The 24597-nt window shown below is 29.8% G+C and overlaps 3 protein-coding genes across 3 annotated transcripts in view; 2 read left to right on the top strand and 1 right to left on the bottom strand.

The window, feature by feature from the left end:
• The first annotated feature begins 1767 nt into the window (after positions 1 to 1767).
• LOC125863002 (gamma aminobutyrate transaminase 3, chloroplastic) lies at positions 1768 to 6879 on the top strand. The gene is made up of 18 exons (XM_049543140.1): positions 1768 to 2044; positions 2955 to 3088; positions 3446 to 3530; positions 3607 to 3679; positions 3771 to 3868; positions 3971 to 4063; positions 4397 to 4470; positions 4566 to 4604; positions 4679 to 4767; positions 4875 to 4951; positions 5049 to 5123; positions 5205 to 5336; positions 5427 to 5514; positions 5601 to 5679; positions 5917 to 6007; positions 6098 to 6176; positions 6259 to 6374; positions 6671 to 6879. The coding sequence occupies exons 1-18, from the start codon at positions 1991 to 1993 to the stop codon at positions 6743 to 6745; spliced, it is 1551 nt and encodes a 516-aa protein (XP_049399097.1). The 5' UTR covers positions 1768 to 1990; the 3' UTR covers positions 6746 to 6879.
• A 438-nt stretch (positions 6880 to 7317) lies between these two features.
• Positions 7318 to 24597, bottom strand: part of LOC125863008 (uncharacterized) — a 36199-nt gene continuing 18919 nt past the window's right edge. Inside the window, exons 2-3 of the mRNA XM_049543145.1 lie at positions 8392 to 8491; positions 7318 to 7547 (exon numbers count right to left, since the gene is read on the bottom strand). Coding sequence (XP_049399102.1) covers positions 7431 to 7547; positions 8392 to 8487 — 213 coding nt within the window. The 5' untranslated portion in view covers positions 8488 to 8491 and the 3' untranslated portion in view covers positions 7318 to 7430. The remainder of the gene's footprint in view (positions 7548 to 8391; positions 8492 to 24597) is intronic.
• Positions 17672 to 21008, top strand: LOC125863006 (UDP-glycosyltransferase 82A1). Its single transcript, XM_049543143.1, has 2 exons — positions 17672 to 18160; positions 20078 to 21008. The coding sequence occupies exons 1-2, from the start codon at positions 17698 to 17700 to the stop codon at positions 20938 to 20940; spliced, it is 1326 nt and encodes a 441-aa protein (XP_049399100.1). The 5' UTR covers positions 17672 to 17697; the 3' UTR covers positions 20941 to 21008.

Raw genomic sequence — 24597 nt, 5'->3', positions numbered from 1 at the left:
AACCAAATACTACTGGTTTTCTAAAATCTAAAACTAAACCAAATCAAACCCAAATAAAATCGGTTTTATTTTATCAGTTTGGTTTGATTTTTAAGTTTGGATCGGTTTTTATCCAAACCGTGAACACCCCTAGTTAATATCACTTTCATACTATCTTCTTATTTTATTATTATTATGACATGTGTTTATAATAAATTTTAAGTGACAGAAAAATAAATTGCAATCACAAATAAAATATGAAGAAACATAGTTTTATTGATAAACATTATGGTTTTAAATCTGTTCCTCCATTGATTCTTCTCTCTCGAGAATTGATTAAGATTCGAGGGTTGTTAATGACGTATTTCTCGAACTAGGATAATTTGAATTTGATCTCTTTATGAATATTCTATAAATTTGCGAAATATTCGAGATGTCTCTCAAGGGAATATAATACCTTTTATATAGGCATAAATTAAGGTTAATGATAGATCGAATAGCTTCCAAAAATTCTATTTGAAATCGAATACATTTGATAGAGTCCCAACTAGAATTGAACATGTCTTACATATTCCCACAAATTTTTAGTGTCTACAACATGTTATGCTAAATATGATGCGTGATTTTATATTTACTTTTGTGCATATAAAATATTACATTAATATTAGTGTAAAGATTTTTACTTTAATGCAATTTTAATATGTAATAGCATATACTTAGTTACCATTCTTATCTGTCACTAATTTAATGATAATTGATTTTAGTGTAAAGATTCTTACTTTACTTTTAATACAATTTTAATCGGTAATAGTATATTAGTTACCATTTTTATCTAATCACTAATTAATGATATACATATGCAATTATAAGTGACCAGACTATATAAATATTTATTTACGCTTTTTTTTTTTTAATAAGGAGAAGAATCGAACTCTCACCTATGACACAAAAATGTAGGCTAGTATTTGTTAAAAGAATTTGATCCATGCAAATTAACTAAATTTGAATTGTACCTTATGCTTTTGTATTAGTACAAAGAACAATACCATGATTAATGACCAGATACAATGTACCTGAAGTATCTCTATATTAAGATTTTGAGGATGATTCATCTAAATTTACTATTCATCCATTTCAATTTACGTGACACCATTCTGATTTCAAAAGTTAAAATTTATTATAAAAATTAAAAGAAATACTAAAGTACATAAAAGAAATTTACTACAAGTCACAATAATTAATAACTCAAAATCTCTAAAACACAGAGAAAAAAAAAACTACAGTCAAAACAATTTATTTGACTCTCAGAATTCAAACATTGCCGCATAAATTAATACAAAAAAGTACGCCCTCTTTATCATATTAGATGGACACTTTTTTATTTTACACGGTGATTAAGAAATCATTAATAGATTGATCAACTTTACTATTTGCCCTTTGTTCATATTAATTAGCCTCTTAAAAAAAATTCTTTGATTTTCAAAAGCCACGTTAATTGTAGGGTAAAATGAGAAAAATTTAACTAATTTTACCCTGATTCAGTAAGTAATCAAATATTATGAGACGGAGAAAGTAGTATGACTAGTGTCCAAATTCAATGTACATTACAAATTCAAACAACATAAATTACAAAAAAAAGTATGACTAAGTGTCCAAATTCAATGTATATTAAGTCTGTGGTTTTTCTCCCTCCCAAAAATAATACAAACCTTAAAAAAAAAATTGTTTGAATATCCGATGAATGAGGATTTATAACATTTACAATTTTTTTGTCCATATATAAATACTGATTTTTATACAATTTTTAGGACAAGACAAGATAAGTTGAGTCATATGTTATCACTTGTCAATTGCTATTCTTTCTAATTTCTTTGTTTTCTTTGTTCTCTTCAACTTATATAAAATCTTATAATTATTAAAACTTTAAGGAAGAGGGAACATATAGAAAGAGGGAGGTTTTTGTGTTATAATTATTTTATAATTTTTCAAGAATTTTCTTGAAGGGAAATTAATGGCCAAGATTACTAATTTAATTGGATCTGGAATTGTAGCAGCCACCAATCAGGTTTGTACTATGGCTTTTCTTGGGATTTTTTATTTTTTTTTTAGGTTTATGTGAATTTTTTAAATTTATTTATTAAAATCTTTGTTGAATTATGCTATATTGGTATAATTGTATAAAGGGGATTTTTTTTTTGGTTCTTGAATGCGTTTCATTGTAAAGTTTGCTCCTTTTTATGTTTTTTTTAAACTTTAAAATGATCCTCCCAAGTAGAGGCAAAGTTAGGATTTCGAGGTCATGCGTTTATTGGATTATGGGTCAAAGCTACTTGGTTCTGTTGAATGCGTAGATAAGCTTGTAGGTCCTCCCCTGCCTCTGAGTATTCTTGAAGCTTAATGGATAACTTGTAGTCATTTTGGATTGAGACATGTTTAAATGGAGCGATATGGTCATTGAGGACCAGGGTGGAGCGAGGTAGGGCCAAGGGGGTTTATCTGAACCTACTTCGGTGGAAAATTATATTGTTTATACATTGTTAAATTTTTAATTTTTTTATGTATGTATAGTATACATGTTGAACGAACCTCCTTAGTGAGAATTCTGGCTCTCCTATTGATTGAGGACTCATATAGTTGACCTCCCAACTTGGTTAAAGTTCAAATTCAACACAGCTCGGACTTTCCAAAATTGTTGTGCTTTTGATATGGACGGACGATTGTTATGTGTTTCACTTTGGAGAATGTGGTATAATCAACTGTGAATCAGGTCATTTCACAGTTTGTTTAGACTCGAAGATCAAATTATCTTCGTTAATAGACAGAACGATATGTCATGGATCTCCTGAGAAACTTAAAACATCTGTAGTTTACCGTTTTGTATGTTAAACAAACAGTTTTAGGGCCTTTATCATTGTTCTTGATCAATCTATATATCTGTTTGGTATGTATGGTTCCTAATTTATCGAGTTTTACAGGTTGGTCCTCATGTAAAGCATATCTCTGCTGTTAGCAATTTGCAGAAACAAATCGTTAGTGATCAAATACAGGTCAGATGGAGTAGCACTGAGACATCTTTGAAGAATGACATTTCAGCAACTGATGTTAGAGGGTGAATTTTGTTTTCCTTTCTTAACTACTTGAGTCTCTATCTTCATTTATCGTGAACATTATACATTGTTATGAGTTAATGATCAAAAACACACCTGAAGTATCACGTTTTTTCAAGTTTCCTACCTCAACATTAGTTGTTCCCTTTTCCTACCTGAAATATCACCATCGTTCAGGTAGGAACAGGGAACAGTTGATAGTTGAGGCTTGTTTCGATAATCATTCAGGTGTGTTTTTGACCCTTTACCAAGAACGCTGCAATTATATACCAACAATACGCGTGCAGTCTAAAATGTATATAGCGTCTCTCAAACAAGTTAACGAATTTGTGAGTAATCAAATGTCTTGACATTTGCAGATATAAGGGGCATGATATGTTGGCACCCTTCACTGCAGGATGGCATACTACTGATTTGGAACCTTTAGTCATACAAAAATCCGAGGTTAGATTCGTATCTTTCTCTGTCTAGAGAAGTTACTGAATTCGGTGTTTAACAGATTTTATGCAACTTGTCATAGGGTTCTTATGTCTATGACGTTAACGGGAAGAAGTACCTCGATGCTCTAGCTGGTTTGTGGTGCACATCTTTAGGTACTCAGAGTCCTTGTCTGCGTTACATTTCATATATCGCTGTTTCTTCCAAATATTTAACACATAGATGTCTTGTTACACATTATTGTAGGTGGAAATGAGCCTCGTCTTGTTGCAGCCGCAACTAAACAACTCAACGAGTTGCCCTTTTACCATTCATTTTGGAACCGTAGCACAAAACCTTCTTTGGTACGTAAAACTCATCATGAAAGATAAAAGAAGTCTCCTCACTGTCCATATTTCGCTAAGTTTTACTTAGATATCATACTGATTCTATTTTCGAACATACAGGATCTCGCGAAGGAACTCCTAGATCTGTTTACTGCAAATAAAATGGCGAAGGCTTTCTTCACAAACAGCGGATCAGAAGCCAATGACACACAGGTTGTTACACAATTAGCCTGCTAAGTAATACTCCCTCCGTTGATTTTGACTTGGCACGGAGTTTAAGAAAGTAAAAAAGACTTTTGAATCTTGTGGTTTTAAACTAAAGATATGTAATATGTACCAAAATGCTCTTTATTGACCATGTGAAAAGTTAGAACTAAAGAGTTGTCAGAAAAGAAAAGTGATAGATATTCTTTTGGGAATGAGTAAGACAAACAAATTGAGACGAAGGGAGTAAATGCTATGGTTAGCTAACTCAAGGATACGTCTCTTTGAGGAATGATTTTTAGGGTATTAACTAACTTTTGATCCTTACGTTTCGATATGTAGGTGAAACTGGTATGGTATTACAACAATGCACTCGGGAGGCCAGACAAAAAGAAATTTATTGCTCGAACAAAATCGTAATCTTATTCCTCAACTCCCCTGCTTTTTTTGTATGTGTTGTGTTGTTTTATGTTTGTCTAACATAATCTTCATGCTTGTCATCTTCAAACAGATACCACGGATCAACTCTCATTTCCGCCAGTCTCTCTGGGTAATATACTAATCCTTTCCGAGCAATCAATTATTCGTTTGAAGTATCTGTTATGTTAATATTTTCTGTTGCAGTCTTCCTGCCTTACATCAACAATTCGATCTACCAGCTCCGTTTGTTCTGCACACTGACTGTCCTCATTATTGGCGCTTTCATCAGCCAGGTCTTTATTATTACATACTTGTTATTTTATCTGTATCTTATATAGATCAGTCAGAGTGCAGAACATGAACTATTTTACGAAAAATGTGTATGTTATGTGTATGTCAGGTGAGACGGAAGAGGAGTTCTCGACAAGATTGGCGAATAATTTGGAAAATCTCATACTCAAAGAGGGACCTGAAACAGTAACTTCTATCAACTTTGATCATGTTTTCCTGTTTCCTATGCATTATATATGGACGATGAACTGATGTTCCGATTAATGTACTTGTTGACACTTAGATAGCTGCTTTCATTGCGGAACCAGTCATGGGGGCAGGAGGTGTCATACCTCCTCCCGCGACCTATTTTGAAAAGGTTAGTTTTCGTTGAACTTTCAAAAAAATTTGGATGAGGAAAGAATAACTACTATGAATTTTACATCCTACTCATTCTTAGATCCAAGCTGTACTAAAGAAGTACGACATTCTTGTCATCGCGGATGAGGTTATATGTGGATTTGGAAGGCTCGGGACAATGTTCGGATGTGATAAGTACAACATTAAACCTGATCTTGTCTCTGTAGCAAAGGTAGAGATATTCATATAACTCTATCCAATCTACGCATATTATAACGTGTACTCAGGATTCTGAATCCGTCTCTCTTAACTACACTTTCAGGCTCTTTCCTCCGGATATATGCCAATTGGGGCTGTCCTTGTAAGCCCAGAAGTTTCTGATGTCATATATTCTCAAAGCAACAAGCTCGGTGAGTACATTGTCCATTCGATAAGACGTCAAATCCTCTGTTTCTTGGGTAACCAAGTTTGTTCCTAACTTTGTTTTCCTCAATAGGTACATTTTCCCATGGATTTACTTACTCGGGGCACCCTGTCTCGTGTGCAGTTGCCTTGGAAACACTGAAGATCTACAAGTACGCGACTTTTCTTTTATGATTTTCAACCTTTTGTAGATATGGACTGAAAGAAATATGTCAAAATAGCTATGTTGCTTGGACTCATCAAAAATATCAACATGTGAATGTCTGATCCGAGTGCATGACAACATTTTTTAGAGTCTGAGCAACATAGAAAATAGTGGTTTCACAACTAGCTAGGGGTGTTGTACTTACTATTGCTTTAAGCACTGAAAAGACTCGAATTCGTTACAGGGAAAGAAATATTGTTGAGCAAGTAAACAGAATATCACCAAAGTTCCAAGAAAGTCTGAAAGTGTTTTCTGATAGTCCCATAATCGGGGAGGTACAGTAATCATCGCGATAGAATCAGTTCAAACGTCTTAACTACCTAACGTTCATTTTATTAGCTCACTTTTCGATCTTTTTTTTCCAGATAAGAGGAACTGGTTTGCTACATGGTACAGAGTTTACAGATAACAAATCTCCTAATGATCCTTTCCCTCCTGAATGGGGTATGTTTTCGCTCTTTCATCTTATCCGAGATGAAGTTGAAACTCTAATCTCATTTTGACCTATCCTTCGTTCTTTCCATAGGTATCGGTGCATATTTTGGAGCACAGTGTGAGAAGCATGGAGTGTTGGTACGCGTTGCTGGTGATAACATAATGATGTCTCCTCCCTACATTCTTAGTCTGGAAGAAATTGATGAGGTAATTTCAATGCTAGTTCCCTCGGTTTCTTGCTCAATAACCTTAGAACTCGGTTTGTTGTGTTTGTCACATGACATAAACACAACAACGTCATGTTTGTAACAACTATGAACATTAAACGTTCCATGAAAGTTGAAATAGTCTATCAGAAACAACCTCTCTATGTTCATAAGGTAAAGTAAGTTTGCGTACACACTACCCTCTCTCCAGACCCTATTAGTGAGAACACGGTGGGAATGTCGTTGTTCCACAAAAGCTGAAAAACGATTAAAACCGTTTGTGTTTTTTTTTTGCAGTTGATAATCAAATATGGGAAAGCATTGAAGGATACTGAAAATAGAGTGGAAGAACTCAAGTCTCAAAAGAAGTAAAAGAGCTCATGGGGAAAAAAAGAGTAAAAAAAATACAAGTCAAATTGTTTTGTATATTGTTAACTAGGCTTATGAGTTGTTGGCTAAGAAAGTCATTTGACTTTCTAGTGACTCGCGATAGGCGTTTGATTATTCAAAGTCATGATCTCATACTAGTTGGCTTTGTTAGACTAGTTTTATTTTGGTCATCAATCAAAATCAATTGTTCTTTACCTCTCTTCTTTTAATCATCTAAACGTGCTTGGACATCATTTGGTTGAGATTCAAAGAAAAAAGAAATATTTGAAGCTAAGTTTTTAACTTTTTAACAAAATAAACTAGGTCAAACAATCGGTCATAATGTATGACGGTCAGGACATGCTAGATAAGTTAAGTTGAATTATGACCGATTATTTGACCTAAATCTATTTTGATCCAACCAAACTTTAAGCGTATTGAATCATAACCTTTTTAAAATTTGACTTGTTTTGTCTAAGTCAAGTTTGATCCAATTCGCTCATATTTCATCTCTTACGAAAAAAAAAAAAACAAGCAAGGTAGTTAAAATAATAAATATTAAACTTCGAACTCAATAACTCAATTAGTACAGATTTAGTGGTATCTCGAATATCCATAAAAATTAAATTCTGAATTCGTCTTTGATTCCAACGACAACAAATGTAATAAAAATATGAGCAACAAAAAATCACGATTTTGGTTTCTGTTTATCAGCTTTTCTTCTAGCTCTCCTTTCGCTAGAGCTAACATACTTGAATCCACCACTTTCAGATTCTTCTCCATCCTCATAATCTCTTAATGATTTCTACAATTTCCAAATAAAAAATAAAAAAATGATTGCAATTTGCAATTATTAAACACACATTTTATTTTATTTTTCATCCGGTGTGCAGTAAGTAGCAACATTGAAGTCCCACTAAATCCAAATTCGCAACGAGAAGTCCCACATTGGGGGTAAATCGCTTCCTAACAACGGCGACTCCATACCCAAGGGTGCTTGAACCCGAGACCTCCTAATTAAGGATGAAGGAGTACTTACCACTCCACCACAACCCTTGTTGGTATTAAACACACATATTCACTAAGTTATAAGTAGGGGCAAAAGGGGTTCATCTGAATCTTTTTTGCTGAAAAATCACATTGTATATATTAGATATATTGTCCGGAGTATTCAAAATTGTTTCCACACTCATATCGTTCAATTCTAATTTTAAATAAAAAAAAGTTATTAAGCTCTTGATAAATTATTTATAAATATTAAGTTGATTTTTTATAAAAAAGCGATTAGGTCCAGCCTAACTAGTAATCAGAATGATAGCTCTACCCTTATGTCAGATCCTCCAAATATTAGTGAATTCTCCCAAAAAAAGAAAATTATTTATACATATTAAGTTGATTTTTTAACAACATTTTTATCAAAGTTATTGGCCTCGGTCGAATTATTAATCAGAATGCTAGCTCTATCTTTGTGTCAAATCCTCCAAAGATTAGTGAACTAAAAAAAACTATTTTGGAGGATTTAACATTCACATGTCGACATTTTTTTAAAAAAATCAAACAACATAATATAAAAATACGTTTTGGTAAAATTCTGGCTCCGCATTATAGAAGTTCAATAAGGAAGAAGAATTGGAATAAATTTAGCATACCTCTCTAATTTCTGAGAAGCTGACTGCATAAAATGTAACAGCAGCTGCTGCTATAATTCCAAGTATTGGAAGTCCTAATTGTTGAATCCCATCCATTATTTTTGTGTTTTTTTTGGTGTGTGTGTGTCTTTTTGTTGTTGTTTTTTTGCTTTTTAGTTTCAATTTTGAGCTTAGATTAGGTATTCTGATTTCTTGTTTCTCTTTTTGTGTGTTGGCTGACAATAAGATAAGATATTTGTGTGGATAATAAAGTAAGATAAGGACTAGTAATGGCCCAAATTTTATTTTATTTTGTGTTTGTATTAGAGTTTCGATTAAATTTAGATCGTATATTATAAAACCTATTTGAGGATGTTGCTCCCAATAAGATTTTGTTCATGTCCAAAATTTAAACCCGAATTTCTGATTAAGGGTGGAACAGTCTCACCACTGTACTAAAATCCATATTGGTGGTCCAAATTTCACTTGTTATATGAGAGAGAAGGGATGACAATGGGGTGGGGCGGATGCAGAGTGGGGTGGATTTAAGGCTATGCGGGGCGGCTTGCGGGTATATGTGGTTTTATGTGGGTTCAAACTTAGTTTTAATTGTTTACATGTTATAAGAGTGATAAAGCTTTATTTATTTAGATAATTTCTTTAAAGGTACTAAGATATTCAAGATAGTAAATAAAAATGGTTCAATAAAAAATAATACAATTTCTCACATGTTTTCCAGTTGACCTCAAAAAAGTAAAATTATAAATCACTTATTAATACAACTTAATGAAAAAAATGAATTTATTTTTATGAATTTTATTTTTAGTATCAAACTTAACTAGAAAAAAGAAAATACTGAACAATCATGATGGACAGATTCATGCGGAGCGGCGTAGGGCGGTTTAAGGTTGTGCGGGGGGGTTTGAAGTGGGTTTTTAAAAAAATGATGTGGGGCGGATTGCGAGTATATGTGGTTTCATGTGGGTTCAAACTTAATTTTAATTGTTTACATATTATAAGAGTGATAAAACTTTATTTATTTAGATAATTTCTTTAAAGGTACTAAGATATTCAAGATAGTAAATGAAAATGGTTCAATAAAATAAAATACAATTTCTTACATGTTTCCGAGTTGACCTCTAAAAAATAAAATTTTAAATCACTTATTAATACAACTTAATAAAAAAAATGAATTTATTTTTATGAATTTTATTTATAGTACCAAACTTAACTAGAAAAAAAAAATACTAAACAATTATGATGCACATATTCATGTGATGCAGCGTAGGGTGAATTGAAAATGAAAAAAAATATTATGCGGAGTAAGGTGAGACGGACTAAAAATTTTATTGATTAAGTTCAATCCGTCCCCTCTGGCCCCTGCTCCGCTCCATGCCATCCAATTGACATCCCTATGAGAGAATGCTCCCATCCCTATCTATCTGTTTGTTTGTGGTGAAAATAGAACTTTTTATCAAAGATGTACAAAATTAGTATATGCTTAAAGTTCAATCATAAATGTCAACTTCATACTATTACTATTAAATTAGGTTCGGTAAGCCAAATTTTTTACACATATCTATAATTTGTTAAAGTTAATTTTGAAGCGACTCTACTCGCAAAATTTCATGAACCTCAACTATTTCTTTTTAAAATGGCTATTTGTGCTATTGTTGGTTAATTTGGGCACAACTCAAAAGGTAAAACTTACTCAAATTAGTGTACCTTTTTTAAGAAAGTCAATCAATTATTTTTATAACTAAAAAATCACTCAATTATTAATATTTAACTTAAAAAATTAACCTGTCAATTTTAAACTATAAAAAATTTCCTATGGGATTCAAACATATAACCATGTGTCCATGTATGTAAAAAAAATTGCATATATGAAAAGATATTGTATTATTTTTGTGACTTAAAAGATTTTTAAAAAATCTTGAACACTTGATAAATTATTTAATTCTTAAAAGAATTGTAGGACTTGAAAAATACAAGTTGTTCATTAGTCAAACTCTCACCATATATCATCTATGGAATTAGAGCCCGTTTGGATTGGCTTAAAAATCGGTCAAATCTACTTTTAAGTCAGTTTTTTACTTCGGAAAGTGTTTGGCAAATATAAAAAGTAACTTAAAATAAGTCAAAAATGACTTAAAATAAGTCAGAAACCAAAAGTAGGTCTCCCCTTACTTTTTATTTTTTAACTTAAAAGTCATTTCAGTTTAACTTTTTATTTTTGACTTAAAAGTTACTTTTTTTAAGTCAATCCAAACAGGTCATACTTTGACCAAAAAAAATTCAAAGACAAACAGAATTTGGTCTCTTTATAATGGTGTCGTTTGTTTGATTATTTTTTTTAATTGCTACTTTGGATGATTGTTATACATCTAATAGCATTAGATGTTATATCTTATTTGATTGTTAAAAACAAAATTACACAAAAAGACATTTTTTTTCTCAAATTTTTTATGTTATAAAAAGAAAAGAACATATTTTAAAATAAAATTTTCAAAAAATATTCACATTGTATTAATTACAATTTAAGACGTCAATAAATTATTAATAAATTCATGACTAGCTATATTGTACGTACGTAGAATTAAACCAAAGAACTTACGTATTTCAAAACTAATTATGATTGCAAATTCAAAATTAATTGTGCGTTTATGACACCAGATTGTAATTTGTAGCTAGTGTTTTAAATATGAAAATAAATGACAAAATTAATAGTGGAAAATTAATTCAATAAACTTAAAATTTTAACTTTGCTTTTTGTATCAATTGTCTCCGCGTCATGTGGTACTCCTCCACTCTCCATGCCAAGGAAAAAGTGAATAATAGACAAAGAAAGATTAAAAAAAAATGCCATTAAATAAATTTTTGCGATACAATTACAATTTTAATTGGATTTTTAAAATTAATTATGGTGATAAAAAATATAGACTAATAATTCAATAATTGGAAAAAAGTTGGTATAATTTAGTTATGAATGATTGATCGAGAGAATTCCACAAGTGGGGGCTTCAACTCTATTTAATTATGATGAAATTTATAATGATTCATGTACTTGATTAAAAAGTACAATAATTTTATTATTATTCAATTGTTGATTGGTCATCTATCATGTTCATGATTATTTCTTTCAAAATATAAAAAACTTTTTTTTTTTACTTTTTATATATTCATTTGAAAACGTTGCGTTTCTCAGAAAAAAAAAAAGGAAGGAAGAATAGATAATAGTATTTTTTGGTTGAAATTTCAACTATATATGAACAAGTATAGTTGTGGCAGGGTACGGTAGATACCTAATTATCGTATCGAATTAAAAAAAAAAATTGATATCATGATTTTTGGATTATGGTATTTGAGTGATATATAGTATATATCCTGGAAAAAAAATTGGTATCAATTGATACAATATTCGACATTTATAAATAAAATATCAAAATATTGAATATGTATCAAAGTGTATAGTTACATAAATAGTTCATAAATAATATGATAAAACTAACAAATATACGATCTAATATTAATACAAAATTAAATATTTAGATGTTGGAACTTTAACTACTTTTATCTTATTGAATGTCTTTTGTGTAATTTAATAACAAAGGGAGTTACTTTTACTTTTTAAAATATATATTTCTACATATGTGTAAGGTGTTAATATTATATCATTGAGACGTTTTTAAAAATTTGAAGTCATAATTCTCTATTATATAAGTATATATAAATCGAAGTTGAACAAACTATACCACTTTATCATATCACAAAATACTGCAGAACCATACCATATTAATTTGGCATGATAATGATATAATATTTCTAAAAAAATTAAAAACCCAAATTACCGAATTAAAATTTTAAATTCCGTACCATTCATACCATACCAAACCAATAGTGCATGTGCTAGAAAAAAAGGAGACAATCTAATACGATCTATAAAGTGGGAATTTTTTTTCCTATAAAGTGAAAAAGAAAAGCTATCAAAGTTGTCTCTGCATATGCAAACACCAAAAACTGAATTAATTAATTAATCACATTACTACTAATTAATTTATCCTAAATTCACACTTTGAACTTAATTACTTCTTTTGCAAAAGTAAAGTTTAGTTTAATTAGATAGTCTAATTAACGTTTCTTTCTTTTGAAGTCTAGCTAATTAAAGAAGTTAATTAATAATAATTTGTGTCACACTCAAAAAATTAGTTAGAGCCTTTTATAATTAAGCAATCCAATTAGCCTAATACTAACAAATTCTATATTATTATCATGACATATTCATCCATAATAAACGAAGTTTCCTATTTGTTTGATGCAAATTAAATATCAGGTATGAATTGGATTATTAGGTGTGTATAAAGTCCTATATTGTTAGCTGAGAAGGACTATCTTTATCCGTTGCTTGAAGACGTATACACACAAGGAGAAGTTGTGAGATTCGATGATCGTAAATACTAAATACTCATAGATGTGGATGGCACGAAGTGAATTAATTTTTGTATACGGGTTTCTACTATACTATATATATTTATAGTAGCTTGTGAATTTTGATAATATAGGCATGTAAAACTTAGTTGGTTTGAAAAGAAATCTTGCGCACGAACGAAATTATATATTATAGTAATTGAAAGGTAAAGGAAATGATATATAAGATATATAAATACTCGACTTTTTGAGAAAAAAAAACGTACATACTTGTTATAAGACAGACAATATCTCATATCATAATAAAAATATCTTTGAACTGACTTAGAGCTCATTTGGATTGGCTTAAAAATTGGTCAAACCTACTTTTAAGTCAGTTTTTGACTTCTGGAAGTGTTTGACAAATATAAAAAATAACTTAAAATAAATTACGAAGTGTTTGGCAAGGTAAAAAATGTCTTAAAATAAGTCAGAAACCAAAAATAGGTTCCCCCCTACTCTTTTTTTTTGTACTTAAAAGTCATTTCAGTTTGACTTTTTATTTTTGACTTAAAAGCTACTTTTTTTAAAGTCAATCCAAACGGGCTATTAGTCCAACATGAACAACGTTTTCCCAACAAACATATATATGATGCAATTATTATGTTAGTTTCTTGAAATTTTTTAGTGTATCACAATATATCTCTTGTTTTACCCTTAATTTGAGAGCTATATTTGGTTAAGGGTCGTCAATTTAATATATTTTTATCAAACAATTATATTACGTTATAGATACATATTATTTTACAGATATTAAATCTTGAATATTCTTATCGAAATTCTTGATTCTTTAATTATTGTGCAATGTGAACACCAATAGTCAAGAACTCCAACGTACATGTGTTGATTTAGTCATGCCCATTAATTAGGTCATTACCAAGTCATATAATTAAGTATCCTTCAAAATTAAAGAATAATAACCTCTAATTAGGGTTGACTTGAATATTAATCATGTTATAATGAGAGAATATCTATGACCTAGTTCTTTTTTTTTAACAATTAATATTCAAATTTATTAAAGAGAATTATTGAAATTGTCTACAAGTTATTATGTAGCTTCATTATTTTAGATTGGATGTATCATATAAAATTTTTCTTTTCAATTAATTTCTGCAAATTTAACAAGAAAAAAAAGCATATGATTTGAAACGATGAACCAATCATACTATAGTAGTAGATGTACATTGCTAACGCTACGCAAAATTTTGTATAAATATTTATTTGTATGTGATTGATTCAGTGTAAACATTTGACGAATTTATTTTTCTACCCAAAATTTTGTGTGCTGCCCAAATTAAAATGTTTTATTCTGCCGACATAGAGCTTTAGCAATATAATAATGATGTGGACTCAAATTCAAGAAACAAATTAAACACGTGGTTAATTTATGCATTTAAGTGAGGCGATATTTTCTCCGTCACAAAATAAGTGATGATTGAATAGATATGAAATAAAAAAAAATAATTATAATTTCTTTGTTTTGGGGGCCACTTCGCACAGCTTTTGAAAGGTAAGAATGACTTTCTGAAATTCTTTCTAATCTTTTCTATCTATCTTTAGAAGAACGTACGTAACATGCGTTAGATATTTTTATAATTATAAATTATTTCAACGAGTATATAATTAAAAAAGTTTAAGATTAAATGAGTTTGCAAAATTGCTCAATTTCAAAGAGTATTCAAGCGGAAAATTGATTCATTTTCTTTTGTTTTGAAACAATCGTATGAAAGAAGGATATTTTTGAGCTATTTGAATAGTTGAAGGACATCTTTTAGCTTGTTAACTTACAATGGCGAGGAACTTTTTAGCAAAAGACGTACAGAAAGATAAAAATTGACTTATTTTAAATAATTTAAGGATATTTTTTACTCTTTTTCTTCTGTATATTTATAAAGTGAAACAAAAAGCTTGCAGAGATTATTTATCTCTATGAAGATAAGTGTGTGTTGAATCCTTTACAAATAGTATACCTTTAAAAGATCCAATATAAATATGATAATATTTTTGAAGAGTCTAATATCGACGTAAATTTATCTATCTATCTATATAGCCACAACATTCGCATGTTCCTAAAATAATATAAAATAAATGTGCCCTTTGAACTTTTATGTGGCTTGGCAGCAAGTGGCATGCAGAAATCACCCATGAAAAAAAAAAAAGCTCTTTTGAGCTTTGATTTCTTTTGATTTAAATTATGCGGTCCAAAGTATATTAGTGTTATTTTTTATTTCATTTTTAGTTTTATTTTGTTGGGGATGAGTAAAGGTGTGAATGAGAAAATAAAATGAAGGAAAATGAAATATTAGAAATGTTTTTTTTTAAAAAAAAAAATGAATTTTGTACCTCGTTAGATACAAAAAGGAAGATTATTGTGTTTATATATAACTATTTTTTTCTAGCTTTTAAAGAGTTTGAGAAAAGAGCAGGTGTCATGTTATGTAATTTTTCTCTCCTTGTTTATATGTTGTTTTCAAAGGGAAAGTAAATATCATGTAATTTGCTTTGTTATTTAAGTTTGATAAAATTCTGTAATTTGTATTACCACAATTTTGGAATATTTCTTCCATTCGATTTTGAGAGGAATTAATTCAATAATTGTAACAACAGTAAGTGGATTAATTTTTTTAAGAACATACAAAAAAATTATGGGCTCAAAGTGTTTTTTTCCTATATTTCTAATTTATTGCTTTGAACATAGTTTTGATAACAATTTTGATGCATATTTATTCGATTTCTAGGTTGATAAAGTGTAATAGATATTGGATAGAATAATTAATATGCGCAAGTTGATCAAAATGTTATTATTTTTAATCAAAACACTATTATTATTGAAAAGGAAGAGAAAAGAGAAAATAAAAACTTTAATCTCCTTTTGATATAGGTATATAAATTAGATGGCCAAATATTCACGTTTTTTTTTCCTTTTTTGATACAAAAGGAACTGTACTTTTGACGGACCAGCCCTTTTTTAATTTTCCATCCAGTGTTCGGAGTCCACATTGAAGCTCCGACTAAATTTGGATCGCGCTCTGCAGGGCCCATTAGGGGGTGACGCTCCCAACATGATTTTCTCCATACCCAGGGCTCGAACCCGAGACCTCTAATTAATGGTGAAACACTCCCACCAGTGCACCACAACTCATGTTGGTACTAGCCCTTTTTTAATCGTTGCTTTGATAGAAGTATGTTATACTCAATAGATTGGAGCTTTTTATGCACCAACCAAGCTATAGTTTGGCTATTTTTTTTATTAAAAAAATTGACGCATTTTCATCAGAAGTATTTTTGGAGAATAATAATTTATATTTACTTAATTAATTTGAAAAATATTTTTATTAATATTAATCATTACAATTTATATTTGATCAAACTTTCAAAAGTGCTTCTGGACAAAAAAAAATCTTTTCAAAATCGGAAAATAACTTTTGCGACTATTCATAAAAAAAATAATTAATCAAACGTACACCTCAAATAAAATAAACACTTTTTACTTATGAGAAATTTGGCCAAACATGTCATTATTAGTTAATACTCCTACTGTTCCTAATTACTTGTCCACTTTTGAATTGACACACCTATTAAGAAAACAATGATTGACATAGTGAGTTTACCATTTTACCCCTATTAATTATGAAATGAATGAATTAAAAACTTAAAAGAGTTTCAAAAAGTTTTACATTTTTCAAAGTAATTAATTGATGATATAATAGGTAAAAATAATTGTTCTTTCTTGATTTGTCAAAATAGACAAGTAATCATAGATAACTAAAAAAAGAAAAATAGACAAGTAATTAGGGAACGGAGAGGGAGTATCATTAATTACCTTTTAGTGCCATTGTACCTAATACTAACCTTTTTCTATAATTAATCAAGAATTAATTAATTCTCCAATGTTTGTTTAAGCTTTAATTTCCTTTTTTGTAAGCAAGTTGCCACGTGCAAAGAGAAATCCAATTGTGTAAGCCACTTGCAAAAGTAAGTAATCCGAAGTGATGGAGTCAAAAATATATTTAGAATATTATAATTAGAGACGGAGTTAATATTTTACTTACGAATTCTGCAAAAATAGAAATATATTCAAGATATAAAACTCATGAATATAAGCAAAATGTATGGAATTCCTCTGAACACGTAAGCTAACCTTTGGATCCATCCCTATGCAAAACACAATAGTTTTAGTCAGTGGCGAATCTAACGGTAAAAAATAGGGCATCGGAATTTATGGTCTCTTCGTAAAACTAGATATTTTATGTACATATTTTTTAAAATTTATATATTATTATATTCTGACACTCGTACTATAAAAAGTCTATCTGATCCACATGGTTAAATATTGAGCTTTTGACCTTGAGGATTAAGAATCAATTCTCACTGAATACATTTTTCTTGGTGCATTCATGTTCGGATCAATTCCCACTTAATACATTTTTCTGGGTGCACCCATATTTGAAAAATCCTAGATTCGCCTCTGATTTTAGTGCATATTTTGTATTTATATTAAAAAATCAATTAGTATATACAAATTATTTACCAAGAATCAAATAACTTTCTTTTTCTAAATTTAAAACTCATAAACTTCAAAAAAAAGAAAAAAAGTTGCATCGCCAAGTAAAAATCCAACAATTTTTATATAGCTAAAAGATATTATCCTAAACAATTTGCACGATATAATTTTTCGATAAAGATATTAATTCAACTCCCTCCCTCCAACCCTACTCTACCTCTTAGTCTAGACCCCCACCCCCACCAAATTTTAAACACACACACCACAAATAACTACTATATATTATGACTTGCATAGTGAGTCCCTTTAAGAGTTATAAACAAAAAAAAACTTAGAGAGAAAAAACAAAAAAAACCATGAAATGCAAAAAAAAGTCCAAAGTATTTCTAGTTCCATATCCAGCACAAGGTCATGTAACACCAATGCTTAAATTAGCTTCATTGCTAGTTAATCATGGCATTAATCCAATAGTTATAATTCCAAATTTCATAAAAATTGACTCTAAAGATGTGAATATTTCCATCATGTCTATTTCAGATGGACTAGATCAAGATGGACTAACAACGTCTTCAGGTCGCGATTTCTTCGCGATAGAAAAGTCTATGGAAAATTACATGCCATGTCAACTCGAAACGATAATTCGAGATCAAGAAGATGGAATTGTGTGTTTAATTGTTGATTTGCTTGCTTCATGGGCTATTGAAATTGCTAATAAGTGTGGTGTTCATGTTGCTGGATTTTGGCCAGCCATGTTAGCTACTTATAAATTGATTAATTCAATTCCAGAAATGTTACATGATGGAATCATCTCTGAAACAGGTAATATTCATACTTTTTTTTCGAGTTTTATTTCACGCGATGTTTGATATTCAATCACTTTAGCGTTCTCACGTATTAATTAGGAATTGTGTCATGTAAAGCCTATTAAAAGAAGAAGCGCTTCTTGCTAGGATTTTATCAACTCGAGACCTATATGTTAACATAAAGGGACTATATTCTTCCCATCACAAACCCCCAATGATCTTTGTAGACATAGTTTTTTTCTTTTATTGTTTTTTTTACTCGACGGCTGATATATCCCTGCATTAGAGCATCGACTAATTAATATTAATCATTATGTACGTAAGACCCAAGAAAGGAAAAGTGCTCCTTGTCGGGATTTTTTTTTCATGTTCAAGACTTAAACTCGAGGCATCTAGTAAAACATAAAGGGATCATTTTCATCCTATCACAATCAATAGTTTTTTCAGATATACTTATTTCTTTCATTGATCCTTCTTTATTTTTCTTTCAATTTCTTGATCATTGTAATTTTTTTAAAAAACACAATCAGATTATTTAATAATAATTAATATACTATACTGTATATTATGACTTGCATAGGTTAATAAAGTATTTTTATGAGTGGAGATTTTTGGTTCAAATTGTAAATATTTTTTGTGTATTCGTAAATGCTCGTTACATAAATAAGTTAACCATTTCAAATGTGTCTTTTTTTTTTTTTAATTATATGCATTAACATTAGCCTCAATAAGTTATAAAACCTCAGACTTGTTCCAATTGCGATTAATGTGTATAATTAAAGGAAATGCTTCTTAATAGGCGCACACTTGAGAACGTACACAATGATTTTCCCCCAAAATTTAAATTAAAAGTGTAAGAACATTTTATCATGTATTCAGACATTCATTGGAATAAATAATTGTTTGAGTGTCTAAATAAAATTTGTGATTGATGTGAATCAAGTAGTATATAGTATAAATTAATATTTTAATTGAGTAATATACTTAGCCTTTTAATGCAAGTAACTTGTAACATAAATATCTAGTCAGATTATTCAGGAATCCAAGAAGCTGATATATACGTGTCGATTGGTTATTTGTTTAAAGCAAATAAAAAAACAATTTGATTAAGGAGCAATTAATTAATGTAATTAAATAGTACTAATAATGATTAGGTCAAGGTCAACTTATCTCATTCTAACATGATGCCATCAGGGGCGGAGACAGCATATAATGAGGGGTTCCGAACCCCTCAGCGAAAAATATTACTATTTATATATAGTTAAAATTATTTTTTAGGTATGTATAATAGATGTCGAACCCCCTTTCACTAGTTTATGTGTTTACTTCTCAGATTTTAAACTCCCTTATTAAAATTTTTGGCTCTGCCACTGGATGTCATATTAAAGTCAATCATAAGAGGTTCATGATCAAATGATGTTTTTTTTTTAAAAAAAAAAATATAACTTATTTCATAAAGTTTTTATTTTAAATCTGTTTTTTTGTTGTTGTTCTTTTATTTATTCAACTTGGAAATTGGCATACATGATTAAAGGATAATTTGTTATGTTCACATGCAACCACCAATGATAACCATTATTCCATGTGTTTTATTATTCTTAATTAATTAAGAATAATTTTAAAATTATAATCAAAAGCTAAAGGATAAATTTTTTTTTAAAAAAAATCCTCGAATAAACATGCAGAATTAACCTACAATCTGCTTATTTCACATTGGAACGATGTCATCAAAGGAAAAATATAAGATGATTTGTTCATAATAAGCATATGAACATACAACAAAATTAAGCAAATCCAGATGTTACGAGGACAAAATTGAACCTTTTTCATAATAAAAATTGTGTGTATGGTTTAAATTTTATAACATTCAATATGATTATAATCTATTTTAATTGAGAAATTGTATGAGTAACAATAATTGACAATGCCACAGGTTGTCCATTACACAATGATTCAATTTGCCACTCATTTGATCAACCTACAATTAGACTACAAGATTTACCATGGCTTATTGGAAATTCAAATGCAAGAATTTCAAGATTCAAGTTTTGGACAAGAACAATGGAGAGAACAAAAACCCTCAAGTGGTTATTAATAAACACTTTTCAAGATGAATGTCACAATAATAAAGACCAAAATACAACAAATTTTGATTCCAAAATACTCCCAATTGGGCCTTTGAACACTCATGTAACAATCAAGAATTCAAGTTTTTGGGAGGAAGATTTAAGTTGCATGAATTGGCTAGATAAACAAGTTGTTAATTCAGTATTGTATATTTCTTTTGGGAGTTGGGTGAGTCCAATTGGTGAAGCAAAAGTTAATAGTTTGGCATTGGCACTTGAAGCAACAAAAAGGCCTTTCATTTGGGTGTTAGGCCCATTATGGAGACAAGGTTTACAAAAGGGCTATTTGGAGAGGATTTCAAAACAAGGGAAGATTGTGTCATGGGCACCACAAATGGATGTGCTACAGCATGAAGGTGTAGGGTGTTATCTGACGCACTGTGGATGGAACTCGACTATGGAAGCTATACAGTCCAAGAAACGATTGATGTGTTATCCGGTTGCGGGTGATCAGTTTGTAAACTGCGCTTATATTGTTCAGAAATGGCGAATCGGGGTCATGATTGATGGTTTTGGAGTGAAAGATTTGGAAGGAGGATTGAGAAAGGTCATGGAGGATGATGGAATGAGTGAAAGAATTGATAGGCTAAATGAGATGACAATGGGGAAAGTGGCTAGCTCTAAAGCAATGGATAACTTGACAACATTCCTTTCTAGTGTTAGGATGTGAAAATTGTATACCAAAACAATATAATATATGCTTCATATATACTATATGGTTGATATACATGTACAAGGTTTGAAGTCTATTGTGTACACAATGTTACCTTGTATTTTTTTGCAAGAAATTGTTTTCATAGTTTTTCGAACTCGTAACCTCTTAATCACATGACAATAACTTTACCAATTATGTTATGACTTTCCTTCATTCCATTGAGCATTGAACACACAAATAATTAATAAAACAACAAAGTTGGACAAAGTAGAAAAAAACTCGTGATGGAAGTGCCATCGGCCCTATAAATTAGTTTGCCCGACAATGCACGAATTTAAATTTAGTCAAACTCTAATATGGATATCGGAGAAACAAAAAAATAAAATAAAAAAATGAACAAAGTAAGTCAACTAGCTAACATATATTAATGTACTCCCTCATCTATGTGCATTATTTAATTTGTCCATTATTAATTAAAAACACACACAAAGTTTCCTATGATTTTTGATAATATAATTTTTTTGGTCTCACAATTAATGTATCATGTGCTTCTCATCTGACACCAAAGATTACTCTCTGATTTTGTCCGTGATGTGCGGGAGCAAGTAGCAACAGGCTAGAGTTAATTATGAAAAAATTATATTGAAATTAGTTATACATGATTTAATTATTGAGTTATTTATTTCTTTTTTTTAATCTGCATAAAATTATATACAGATTCATGCATAATATATATATTATATTAATTATGCAAGTTTTTACACAAATATCATAATTGTAATCAATTATCAAATATAATATTACTTATATAAAATATAATACACATATTATATTTTTTCTAACCAACCACCAAATGACCTAAGAGAAAAAAAGTCCTAGTAATAAATTAAGAAAGCAATTGGCACAAACTTTCTGTCTTTAAGATAATAAGAAAATGTCCAAGTATAATTAATAAATTAAGAAAGCAATATTTGGCACAAACTTTTTGTCTTAAGATTATGTTGGTGTCTGACCAGCTTATCCACATACAACTGCATCAAATATTAAACATAATATATTAGTTGGGAGTATGTGGCGGACAAGATAAGAGAAATGAGATTGAGATGATTTAGATATATATAAAGAAGGTGTGTTGATGCTCAGTGAGGAGGTGTGAAAGACTGGTTGTAAAGGACACTCAAAGGGGTAGAGATGAACCGAAAAAATATAGGAGAGAGGTGATTACACAAGATATAACACAACTTCATATTACTGAGGATATGACTTTAGATAGGAAGGAATAAATATCGCGTATTAGGGTAGAAGGATAGTAATCGTAGTACTAGTCATACCCTTATAGTTCTTGTCATTGAATGTATTTTCGATTATCACAGTATTTTGATGTTTGTTAGTATTCTTTTCTTGTAGACTTTGCATTGCTTTTCTTATTAATGAGTAATGACAATACTTTCTCTATCTTCACGAGATAATGATAAAATCTGTATATACTTTGCCCTCTCCAAATTACACTTAATAAAATTTTATTGAGTATGTTATTATTATTATCGTAATATGTAAGGTATATAAAATTAAGATCCGTTGAATTCAGACCATAATGGACGCAAATCTCTTCCAAGTTGAATACTAAAAATGAAAGGACACAATCAATCGATCTCCACCACCAATCTCTACTAGCCCTTTTTTCAAGTTTATTATTTTAATGATTACTAAAGTATTAAAAAATGATTAATAAAGTTAATCTTTTTAATCATAAAAGTTATTTAATTTCTAAATTTTCACTCCAAAGATCACGTAAGTCGAAAAATAGCTATATATTAATTCATCATTAGTGTACTTTATTTATATTGCTTTTATAATATATACATTTGTTATTAATTTACGAAGTTAATTATCTTGCTTACATACTTGTGTTTATAATTAACTACTTGTGTTTGACATGATTAACTAGAGTTATCTTCAAGCTAAAGATTGGGAAATTAATTATCCCTTTATATCTTTTTATTTGGAATTGAAGTAACTTGAGCTTTTACAAAAATTGAAATATAATTCTTATTTTCAAATTGTTTCATAAGTATATATTTTTTAGTTTATTTACGTGTTTTATAAATATCTAAAATGCTTTTATAGGTCAAAATAAGTTTAAAAATTATAAATTAGTATTGTACGATCTAGCTATTTGAAGAATACAAAGTTACGAGTTTCACTATAAATTAGTATTGTACGATCTATTAAATATGATTTTTATTATGACTCGTTTGATATGTAGGATGAGATAAATAAGAATATTTTACGATATTAGCTATCCCACCTTCTAAAAGAGATAACTAATAATCTCATTATTCTAGTATATTCCATAAGATCACTATCCTTATCCCATCAATCAAATGTGAAGTAAAATAATCATTCACATTTCGAAATTGTTATCCTCTCATTCCACAAATCAAACACTAGTACTTGTATAATACAAAAATAATTCCCTTTCTACCCAGCAACCAAATGATTGCTAAGCCTACTTCGTAACCTAAATAATTAATAGGTTAGTAATATTTAATCTTTTAGTTATTGATAAAATTTAATTTTGATTTTTGTAATATTTGAGTAAGCACTAGAGTTCTCTCATGCTTTTGGCATCGAGAACCCCTAGTGAGAGACTTGCACGATGGACTAGTTAGAATAGAATTCCAACTCAGTACTTTTTGAGTGAAATTTTAAGAAGAGTTTCTCTTGACAGAATAGTAGTATACAAAGCGGTCACTAGAGAGAACAGCCTATAACGTTCAATTGAGATGCACAATTTTAATAATTTACTTATAAATATTCTCAAATTTATTATTATTTCACTACTTAATTAATATTAATTATATGTTGAGTAAAAAATGAACCGAGAAAGTATTATTAGTATCCCTCAAAGGAGAGTCATATTTTTTTTTCCCAATTTAGCTCGTCATATCAAACTCATCACATATGAATAATTTGTCCAAAACGCACATAACAGTAAATTTACAATAAAAAAAGATTTCTTCCTTCTCTCCATTATTTTTTCTCTCACTTTTTTTTGATTTCACAATCAGTGTTTGATGACCACATTAAACACCGATAAAACTCAGACCACGCAATACAAGACTCATTAGTGGGTGACTGCAAGACCCAGAAAGAGAACCTTATGACTGCCTATGTGACGTCACCACAAACCAAAATTCCCTTTTAATTTATTTATTTCCAAAACTAGCCTTCCCTTTTCATGAAAAGTTGTGACTTTTATGAATAGTTGCGACTTTAATGAAGAGTTGCGACTTTTATGAAAAGTTGTGACTTTTATGAAGAGTTGCGACTTTTATGAAAAGTTGCGACTTTAATGAAAAGTTGTGACTTTAATGAAGAGTTGCGACTTTTATGAAAAGTTGCGACTTTTATGAAGAGTTGCAACTTTTATGAAGAGTTGCGACTTCAATGAAGAGTTGCGACTTTTATGAAAAACTATAACTTTTATGAAAAGTTGTGACTTTAATGAAGAGTTGCGACTTTTATGAAAAGTTCTGGTTGCGACCTTTCCGAAGGGTTGCAACTTTTCCAAATAGTTGTAACCTTTCCGATAAGGCACAATAAACATTTGTTCACACATTTTCCAAATAGTTATCTATAAATAGAGACATTTCTTCTCATTTTAAAACA

Source organism: Solanum stenotomum, chromosome 4 (assembly GCF_019186545.1).
Source record: "Solanum stenotomum isolate F172 chromosome 4, ASM1918654v1, whole genome shotgun sequence".
NCBI classification, from domain to species: Eukaryota; Viridiplantae; Streptophyta; class Magnoliopsida; order Solanales; family Solanaceae; genus Solanum; species Solanum stenotomum.
The sequence above is the reverse complement of the archived record's forward strand: the minus strand, read 5'-3'. Positions and strand labels throughout refer to the sequence as shown.

Excerpts from the sequence above, each read along its gene's own strand:
- LOC125863002 (XM_049543140.1), top strand. The coding sequence starts at position 1,991 with ATGGCCAAGATTACTAATTTAATTGGATCTGGAATTGTAGCAGCCACC. Across the intron at positions 3,531-3,606 it reads TAGTCATACAAAAATCCGAG|GGTTCTTATGTCTATGACGT; the intron begins GTTAGATTCGTA and ends AACTTGTCATAG. Across the intron at positions 6,375-6,670 it reads GTCTGGAAGAAATTGATGAG|TTGATAATCAAATATGGGAA; the intron begins GTAATTTCAATG and ends TTTTTTTTGCAG.
- LOC125863006 (XM_049543143.1), top strand. The coding sequence starts at position 17,698 with ATGAAATGCAAAAAAAAGTCCAAAGTATTTCTAGTTCCATATCCAGCA. Across the intron at positions 18,161-20,077 it reads TGGAATCATCTCTGAAACAG|GTTGTCCATTACACAATGAT; the intron begins GTAATATTCATA and ends ACAATGCCACAG.